Source organism: Salvelinus sp. IW2-2015, unplaced genomic scaffold (genome assembly GCF_002910315.2).
Source record: "Salvelinus sp. IW2-2015 unplaced genomic scaffold, ASM291031v2 Un_scaffold5128, whole genome shotgun sequence".
NCBI lineage: Eukaryota > Metazoa > Chordata > Actinopteri > Salmoniformes > Salmonidae > Salvelinus > Salvelinus sp. IW2-2015.
Genome location: NW_019946394.1, coordinates 21365 through 31399, shown reverse-complemented (window position 1 = coordinate 31399; position 10035 = coordinate 21365). Strand labels below are relative to the sequence as shown.

Genomic DNA, 10035 nt, shown 5'->3' with positions numbered 1-10035 from the left:
ACACGTGTAGTGTCCTCTGTCCACCTGTTGGAAGTACCTGTAGCTGGTCTCTGTCACTGTGATAGACCTGTAGTGTCCTCTTCCACTGTGGAGTCCTGTAGTGGTCCTCTGTCCGTGTGGAGTAACCTGTAGTGTCATCTGTCCCACTTGAGTCACTTGTAGTGTCCTCTGTCCATGTGGACGAAAACTGTAGTGTCTCTGTCCAGTGTGGAGTACACCTGTAGTGTCTCTTCCCTGTGGAGTACACCTGTAGTGTCCTCATGTCACACTGTGGAGTCTACCTGTAGTGTTCCTCTGTCCATGAACACTCAGTGTCCCGTCCAGTGAACACCTTTAGGTCCTCTGTCGTGTGGAGTACACACTGAGGTCCGTCTGTCCATGTGGAGTAACCTGTAGTTCCTCTTGTCGTGGAGTAAACTGTAGTTCCTCTGTGGAGTAAAACCTGTAGTGTCCTCGTGGAGTAACTGTAGTGTCCTCTGTGAGTAACCTGTAGTTCCTCTGGTGAGTATAACCTAGTTCCTTCTGTGGAGAAAACTGTAGTGTCCCTCTGTGGAGTAAACCATGTAGTGTCTCTGTGAGTAAACTGTATGTGCCTCTGTGGATAACCTTGTAGTGCCTCTGTGGAGTAAACGGGTCTTGGTAACGTGTCTTGTGGATACTATGTAGGGTCCTTGTGGAGTAAACCTGAGTTTCTAGTGGAGTACTGTGTCCTGGGTACAACATGTAGTGTCCTCTTGATACTGTCGATTCCCGGATACACCTGTAGTGTCTCTGGGATAAACCTGTATTCCCGTTGCCTCTGTGGTAACACCTTAGTGTCTCGGTGAAACACTGTAAGTGTCTCTGTTCTTGGAGTACAGCTGTAGTGTCTCTGATCATAGGCCTCGTCCGTGAGTAGACTCTGTAGTGTCCTCTGTGGATACCTGTAGTGTCCTCTGGGAGTAACTGTCAGTGTCCTCTGGAGTAACCTGTATGAGTCCTTGTGGGGTAGCTAAACCTGTAGTGTCCTCTGTGGAGAAACCGTGAGTCCTCTCGTGGAGTAACGCTGTAAGTGTTCTGTTGTACACCTGTGAGTGGTACCGTATTCTGTGGGTAAACCTATGTCCTCTGTGAGTAAACCTGTAGTCCTCTGTTGGAGTAAACCTGAGAGATGTCCTTGTGGAGTACACCTGTAGTGTCCTCTGTGTATCTCCCTGTAAGATTGTCCTCTGGAACCATACTGTCTGCATGTGGATAACCTGTAGTGACTCTGTGGAGTACACCTATATGGCGCTTTGTCTTGTGGAGTAAACCTGTTATGTCCTTCTGTCCACGTGGAAGTACACCTTAGTGGTCTGCTGTCCACCTGTGGTGTAACACCTGTAGTGTCTCTGTCCTCTGTGAGTACACCTGTAGTGTCTCCTGTCCTCTGTGGAGTACAGCCTGTATGTCCTCTGTCCACTGGGGTGAGTACACCTGTAGTGTCCCTGTCACGTGTGGAGTAAACTGTAGTGTCCTCTGTCCACTGTGAGTAACACCCTGTAGTGTCCTCTTGTTGGAGATACACCTGTAGTGTCCTCTGTGGAGAAACCTGTACTGGATGTCTCTCATGTAGGTTACTCTGTATTTCTATAGAGTAGCTGACCGTTCCACAAAATGAGTGTCTTTGCTCTTTGAAAGTCTTCATTTTGTTGCCTTTGGTCATTTCTGAGATGATTATTTATTGTGATTAAGTCTTTAGTCTGTATCTTTAAGGAAATGTACCTCACTGATTTCACGAGTGTCCAATAAACCCTGATGGTGGAAACGAAACGTAACCCACCGACGTCGGGTTAGCCCCTACAGTCAGGTACCTTGAAGGTATCACCTCGACTAGTGATACAACTCTGAAAGTAGTTACCCTTACAGACACGATCACCTCTGAATCAGTCTTAACCAACCTCAACAAGTAGCGTCCCGAATCAGAGGTACAGGGTTACTCGAACAGGTCAGGGTCCCAACCCTTGAAACAGAGTACAGGGTTACCAACCCCTCTGAATTCGAGCGTACAGGTAACCAACCCCTGAAACAGCGGTACAGGGTAACCAACCCCGCTGAAAAGAGTACAGGGTTAACCCACCCCTCTGAATCAGAGGTACAGACCAACTCGAAATCAGTTAACCAAACCCTCTAAACAGTACAGGGTTAACCCAACCCCTCTGAACAGGTACAGGAAACAGCCGTCCTCTGAACAAGGTCGGTTGGAACCCAGTAACACTTCTCTTTACAATCACAGCTGAACAGTGGGTTAATACCTTCTCAGGGGCAGAACAACAGATTTTTACCTTGTCAGCGGAGGGATGTTGATCAGCAACCTTTCAGTTACTGCACCAACACTCTACCACTAGGCCCAACATGCCGCTTAACACTAGGCACCTGTCAGCTTAACCAACTAGGCACCTGCCCGCTCTAAACACTAGGCCACCTGTCAGCTCTAACCACGCAGGCTACCTGCCGCCTAACCACTAGGCCACTGCCGTCTAACACTAGCACCACTTCTAACCACTAGCCACCTGCGTCTACCACTAAGGCACCTGCGCCTAACAAGGCCACCTGTACTCTAACCACCAGGCACTGCTCTCTATCTACCACAGGCCACCTGTCTCTCTAACCACTAGGCCACCTGTCCCGCTCTAACCACTAGGCCACCTGTCCTTCTAACACTAGGCCAACTGTCCTCTAACCACTAGCCGTGCGCTCTAACACAGGCCACTGCGCTCAACACTGGCACTCGCTCTTACACTAGGCCACCTGTCGCTCTCCCACTAGGCCCACTGCCGCTCTAACTAGCACCTGCGTCTAACCACAGCACCTGCCTTAACCACTAGCACCTGCGCTCTACCACCAGGCCACCTGTCCTCTAACCACTGCACCGCCTCTACCACTAGGCCACACTCTCTCTAACCACCTAGGCACTGCTCATCTAACCACCCAGGCTACTGCTCCTCTAACCACCTTAGTAGCTACCTGTCACTCTAACAATTATAGCCACCTGTCACTCTAACACCAGGCTACCTGTCACTCTAACCGACTAGGCCACATGTCTCGCTGGTCAACCCTGTACGAATTTGAACTCTCGTTTTAATAAGGTGGAACTACTCTTTAAAAAAAAATATCAAACGAAACATTGAACATCTAATAGTTAAATCATAGAGTCCAAGCAGGTGATCTGGTCCTCTCTTTCTGGCCGTTTTCTGGCTGTTTCTGGTGTAAAAGTGAGCCTGAACTTGCATTCAATTGCCCCTCCCTGTTGGACACACCACTTCCGTTCCACCCGTCACAAGGAGATTTATGGACACGACAAGCTCCGTTACCTGTCACAAGGAATTTATGGAACGACAAGCCTCCGTTACTGTCACAAGGAGATTTATGGACACGACAAGCCTCCGTTACCTGTCACAAGGAATTTTGGACACGACAAGCTCCGTTAGTCACAAGGAGATTTATGGACACGACAAGCCCCGTTACCGCTCAAATGAGATTTATGGACACGACAGCCTCCGTTACCTGTCACAAGGAGATTTATGGAACGACAATGCTCGTTACCTGTCACAAGGGATTATGGACACGACAAGCCTCCGTTACCTGTCACAAGGAGATTTATGGACACGACAAGCTCCGTTACCTGTCACAGTACGATTTACTGGAAACGACAAGCCCGTTACCTGTCACAGGAGATTTATGGACACGACAAGCCTCAGTTACCCGTACACAAGGAGATTTTATGGACGCGACAAGCCTCCGTTAACCTGTCACAATGAGATTATTGGAACGACAAGCCTCCTACCTGTCCAGGATTTATGCCACGCAGCCTCCGTACCTTCACAAGAGATTTATGGACCGACAAGCCTCCGTTACACTGTACACAAGGAGATTTATGGACACGACAAGCCTCGTTACTGTCACAAGGAGATTTATGGACCGACCAGCCTCCGTTACCTGTCACAAGGGTTTATGGCTGATTTGAGAATAATACGTAACAAACCAGTAACGTCAACCCTGTTACTTTATTTGGCACTTAATATAGTACTTTTTTTATTTTATTTAAATCTTGAGATGGTAAAACATGTTTGATTTATTAAGTTTATGACAGAATGTAAACATTGTTGAAATCAAAGTTGTTTTTAAAACATTTTAAACCAAATTACACTTCTCAAACGTGGAACGACCAACTATCACAGGAAAAGTGTTTTCAGCGGGATGGTAAAATAACCCTCACATCACGTGTTGTAGACAGTCCACTCTTCTCAGCAATACAATTATTTATTCTATTGGATTCTGTTAAAACGCATGAATAAATCCATGAGATATGTGAGTAGTGTAGAGACTGAAGAAGTGAACCGTCCATATGTTATTTGCTGATTTTTACGCTGTCTTTATATTGTCTTGTGTTTATGAGAGCGATAACCTGGTGGGAAAACAAACTGATAACCTCATTGATTGATTTTGTCTCAGGCAGAAGTTTATCACAAAACTCATGGCCTTAGTAAGGATTCATCAGGCAACCATATCTAACCCCCCCCCCCCCCCGACAGCACTTCACTTCTCTATAAATTATTTTCTAAATAAAAACAACTAACAAAGAAGTGTAAAAAACTCCTCATGTATCAAACAACATATTGCATTTTAAACATTTATCAATAAAATAAGGTAAACCACAAGTCGCGTTTTAAAAGACGTACGTGTGACTGCAGGACATTAAGGTATAAAATGAACGAACGTTGTCTGTAAGGACATTGCAATAACAAAGTCATAGGGTACGTCCAAATGGCACCCTGACTATATACGCGCACTACAGGCCCCCATTATCGGTAAGTAGTCTCCTAGTGTCTAAAGTGTGCCTAGCCCAAGTCTTAAGATCATCGTAGCCGTCATAAGGGCTTCATCTCAAGTGCCCCTCAGGCCTCTTTAAAGTAGTGCACTAACAGGCTCCCATAGGCTCGTCTAGGTGACTACACCCATGGGCTGTAAAGTAGTCACTAAGGCCATAGGGCTCTGGTCAAAAGTAGTGCAACTACGGCCCATAGGGCTCTGGTCTAAAGTAGTGACTACAGGGCCCCATAGGGCTCTGGTCAAAAGTAGTGCACTATAGGCCCCATAGGGCTCTGGTCAAAAGTAGTGCACTATAAAGGGAATAGGGTGCCTTTTGGGACATAACCATTAAAAACATAAAACAAGATGTCCGTGTGTGTGTGTCCATGAAGACCGATGAACCTCTCCGACCATGAGACGACAGTGAGGCAACAGAACTGTGCACACTTGATGATTATGTTCCGTGACCAATCCGCCAATCCCCTCAGAGACAAGGGAGATTGAGATCCTATTGTATAATGAACAGTAAGTTAGTAACCGAGGTTTAACCAAGTCTAAAACCATCAGTCTCGATCCCACTTCTTCTGATCTTCATCACTTACAAATACACCATTCTGATGGAGTTCTGACTGAGTCCGGAGACCACTTGTTACAGTGTGACGTTGTGGACTGCATCATCCTCTTCTGACCAATGGAAATCTTAGGAGTGAACAGGAAGTAGTTTCTCGTGATATGACTTAACATTGCGAGAACCAGCACGAATCAAGGATTACAACATTCTCAGCAGACTGTTGTTATGATGTCTGTTCTAGTTGTGTGTTCGTTCTTGCACCTCACATTGACTTGATATTCAGTGTTATTCTGCCTGGTGAGATTAACCAGTCAGTGACCATGTTTTGACAGATCCATTCTCCCCCACCAGGCAGCACCAGGACCAACGGTATACAGTAGAACCATAACACTGTAGGTTCTAATCACTTATAAATATACTATTTTGATGTTCTGCGCTCTGAGATCCGTCCGCAGATCATTTGTTGCAGTGTGTGGTTGTGGACAGCATTAGGCTGACACCAGGACACTCTCCATAGCACGCTGAAAATGATCCCAGTTCTTCCAGAATAGCGCCAGCAGACACATGCCCAGGAAGGTGCCCATCACGTGGCGTCGGCTCCTCAGGAGGGGCGCGGCGAACTTGGCGGCTGTGGAGACGCACACGAGGATCACGGTGACGAGGGCGAGCATGATGTTGATGCTCTTACCCAGAAGCACCCTGGCGTCACTGGACTCGAGCTGTACAGTTTGTTGTTGCTGCTGCTGGAGCTCTAGCTTAGAGACCCGCGTCTGACACGACTCTAGAGCTTCCTATAGAGGTCGGAGGGTGAGAGGGAGGGAAGGGGACAGAGGTAGCAGGAGGGTGGGGGGGCTGAGGGAGGGAGGAGGGAGAGAGGGGTAATAAGCATTGTCTAGCTAACATCAAGTCTTGGTTGTTTCAAAACGAGAGTGATGGGATTGATTTCCATATTTGAAGGTAGTTTATATACCCCAGTCTTCTCCTAGAATAGATTAGTATTTATTGTCATCTTGGAAAGCAATTATTTGCTTTCCAACCCTCCCCCAGACACCTCATGACCATTTTGTAAGCAGAGGATGTTGAACTGTAGGTGCAGAGCTTCTGCCACAGTTAGCCTGCTCAGGCAATTTGGTAGTTTAAGTAAAGTAGTAGGAAGTAACTTGTTTTCGGCCAAAATGCGCCATAAACATGGCATAACAATGGCCCATAAATGGCCCATAATTAGGAGCTGTTTCTTAGTGGGAGGAGCTTAGACGTTTACACCACAAGAAACAGGGCGCTTATCTATGTTATAACCAGACTGGTTAAAGGATTTGTATGTAGCTATTATCCAGGGTAAGTCAAACTTTTTCCAGCGTACAGGGACTCTTCCTAAGGGAACATGTTGAGCGAGCGGTTATCTAATCATTAGGAATGACATAGTTAGAATCTTATTTGAACCACAACCAGTCATGATGTTTATTTTTTTATCTGACTGTTTCAAACTATCACTTCCCAAAAGCACTGTAAAAGACTGGCTGCCCACTTTCGTCCTTTTCTAAAATAACTATCGGCAGCCAATACCCCAGTGCACTGTGCACCACTGCATTTGAGTGAATGAAAAGAGGGATCTCCCGGTTATAAATGATCCACTCCCTAGCTCTAGTAGGCCGGTAGGCTACTCTCTCCTTCCTCTCTTCTCCTCTCCTCTCCTCTCCTTCTCTCCTCTCCTCTCCTCTCTCCTCTCCTCTCACTCTCCTCTCTCTCGCTCTTCCTCTCTCTCCTTCCTCTCTCTCTCTCGTCCGTCTCACTCCTCCTCCTACCAGTACTTATATCCCTGGCTCTCCTTCCGGAGGCGCGGATAGGCTATCTCTCTCCTCTCCTCTCCTCTCCTCTCCTCTCCTCTCCTTCCTCTCCTCTTCCCTCTCCTCTCCTCTCCTCTCCTCTCCTCTCCTCTCCTCTCCTCTCGTCCCGTCTCCTCTCCTCCTACAGTACCTGTATATCCCTGGCTCTCTCGTAGGCCTCTGGTAGGCTACTCTCTCCTCTCCTCTCCTCTCCTCTCCGTCTCCTCTCCTCTCCTCTCCTCTCCTCTCCTCTCCTCTCCTCTCCTCTCTCTCTCGTCCCGTCCCGTCCGTCTCCTCCTACAGTACCTGTATATCCCTGGCTCTCTCGTAGGTCTGGTAGGCTACTCTCTCCTCTCCTCTCCTCTCCTCTCCTCTCCTCTCCTCTCCTCTCCTCTCTCTCCTCTCCTCTCCTCTCCTCTCCTCTCCTCTCCTCTCCTCTCCTCTCCTTCTCCTCTCCTCTCCTCTCTTCCTTTCCTTTCCGTCTCCTCTCCTCTCCTCCTACAGTACCTGTATATCCCTGGCTCTCTCGTAGGCCTGTAGGCTACTCTCCCTCCTCTCCTCTCCTCTCCTCTCCTCTCCTCTCCTCTCCTCTCGTCCCGTCCCGTCTCCTCTCCTCCTACAGTACCTGTATATCCCTGGCTCTCTCGTAGGCCTGGTAGGCTACTCTCTCCTCGATGCTTGCCAGCTCCTGTTTCAGGTCGGCTGTTTCCGCCTGGTGGAGCTCTGTCAGGTCGTTCAGCTGGTCCTCCAACCGCTCATACCTAGCCAGGAAATAGAAGAAGAATGGGTTATTCCCTCATTCCTAACAGGAAATACAAATGTATACACAATGGTGATTGGTCATTCACCGGCAATTTAGGTACATAGCAACAAGAACCGCTGGAGACAAGCAGAACAAAACAGCCAAATAAACAGCTGTGTTCCCAGCTTGGCATATAGAGGACTAACACCGTCTGTGTACTATACAAGTACAACGAAAGGTGCTGAGCATGCCAGCCATGTTGTTCCTGCTGTTGTAGCTGATACTACCGAGGTTCCCAATGCTGTGTGTTCTAACCTGTAGCTCACCTCCAGTAACATTCCTACAACATTCCTACAACACTTTGTAATGGGATCCAATTTCTGCCATGTGCTAGTAGAGTTACTGAGCGTAAACACACCTGTATCTTTCCTCCTGTAGCGTCTGGGTGATGAAACCGTAGTCTTTCTTGAACTGGGTCCTGAGTGTCTCCATGTCCTCCTCCAGCTGCCCCTGAGTCTCCCTGATCTCCCTCACCTCCTCCATGGTCAGGTCAAGCCTCCCCTGGCCGTCCCCAACCTCCAGGCTCTGTCCAGGAGTCACTGCAGCCCCCAAACCCCCTTCTAGACCCAGGCCAACCCCATGAGCCAAGGTGTTCCCGTTGCTGTCCGCAGACAGGGACGTGCCAGAGGAACACTCGTCGTCGCTGGTGTACTTGGGGGTCGTTGTGGCGGCGGGGGTCGCTGTCTTCCCATCCCCGATGGTGCCGCTCAGGGCCCGCCCAGTGCCTTCACAGCGGAAGGAATTGGGCGTGTCCAGGGAGGTCTTGAGGTGGGCGATGTTGTCGGCACTGCCAAACTTATTCCTGGAGAAGGAGAAGATGAACTTTCATTATCTATCGTCATAGAAACACAGAGGTCAATGTATGATGTCATGATGATTCCATATCCACTGAGACAAGCTGTCTGAGACCCAGAATCAATCCCAGAGGGCTTTGTTAGCTCACACGCACGCACGCACGCACGCACGCACGCACTGCTGAGCATGCACAGCCGAGTGTTTCCTAGGCTGTTAATGTAGACTGAATTAGACTACCCGAGGTTCCCAAATGCTGGTGGTTCAATAACCTGCTGCTCACCTCCAGTAACATTCCTACAAACATCACTACATACGCACTTAAATGTAAGGGATCCAATTCTGCCATAGTGCTAGTAGAGTTACTGAGCGTAAAGACCACGACTGTATCTTTCCTCCTTGCTCTGGCCGTGAATGAAACCGTAGCTGTTGTCTTGAACTGGGGGCCTGAGAGGGTACTCCATGTCCCTCCTCCTATCGCTGCCCCTGAGTCTCCGCTGACCCCTCACACCTCTCCATGGTCAGGTTCAAGCCTCCCCTGGCCGTCCCCAACGCATCTCAGGCTCTGTGCCAGGTAGTCACTGCAGCCCCCAAACCCCCTAGACCCAGCGCAACCCATGAGCCAAAGTGCTTCCCGTTGCTGTCCGCACAAGGGCACGTGCCAGAGGACACTCGTCGCGCTGTCGTACTTGAGGAGGGTTGTCGTTGTGCGGCGGGCTCGCTGTCGTTCCCATCCCCGATGGAGTGGACCAAGCTCAGGGTCCCGAACTCCGATGCCTTCAACTAAAGACGGAAAGGTAATTGGGGCCAGTGCTCCTCAAGGAAGTCTTGAAAGGTGGGCGATGTTTCGCACTGCCCGAAACTATTCCTGGAGAAGGAGAAGATAACTTTCATATCTATCGTCATAGAAACACATGAGGTCAATGTATGATGTCATGATGATTCCATATCCACTTGAGGACAAGCTTGTCTTGAGACCCAGAATCAACCCAGAGGCTTTGTTAGCTCACACGCACGCACGCACGCACGCACGCACGCACGCACGCAACGGCACGCGCACGTCTACGTCACACACACACACACACACACACACCACACACACACACACACACACACCACACACACCACACACACACACGGTTGAAGAAGCACAGCATCAGTACCTTGAGGAGTATGGCAAGTCCCGGGGCTTGCTGGAAGAAGAAGGCCGTGAGAGT

The 10035-nt window shown here is 48.9% G+C and overlaps 1 protein-coding gene across 1 annotated transcript in view; it reads right to left on the bottom strand.

The window, feature by feature from the left end:
• Positions 1-5019: 5019 nt before the first annotated feature.
• The window catches only part of LOC112077990 (transmembrane and coiled-coil domain protein 3), a gene marked incomplete at its 5' end in the record, with an annotated part of 7662 nt that continues 2646 nt past the window's right edge, over positions 5020-10035 (bottom strand). Inside the window, 4 exons of the mRNA XM_024144367.2 lie at positions 5020-6192; positions 7850-7985; positions 8385-8828; positions 9982-10035. Coding sequence (XP_024000135.2) covers positions 5890-6192; positions 7850-7985; positions 8385-8828; positions 9982-10035 — 937 coding nt within the window. The remainder of the gene's footprint in view (positions 6193-7849; positions 7986-8384; positions 8829-9981) is intronic.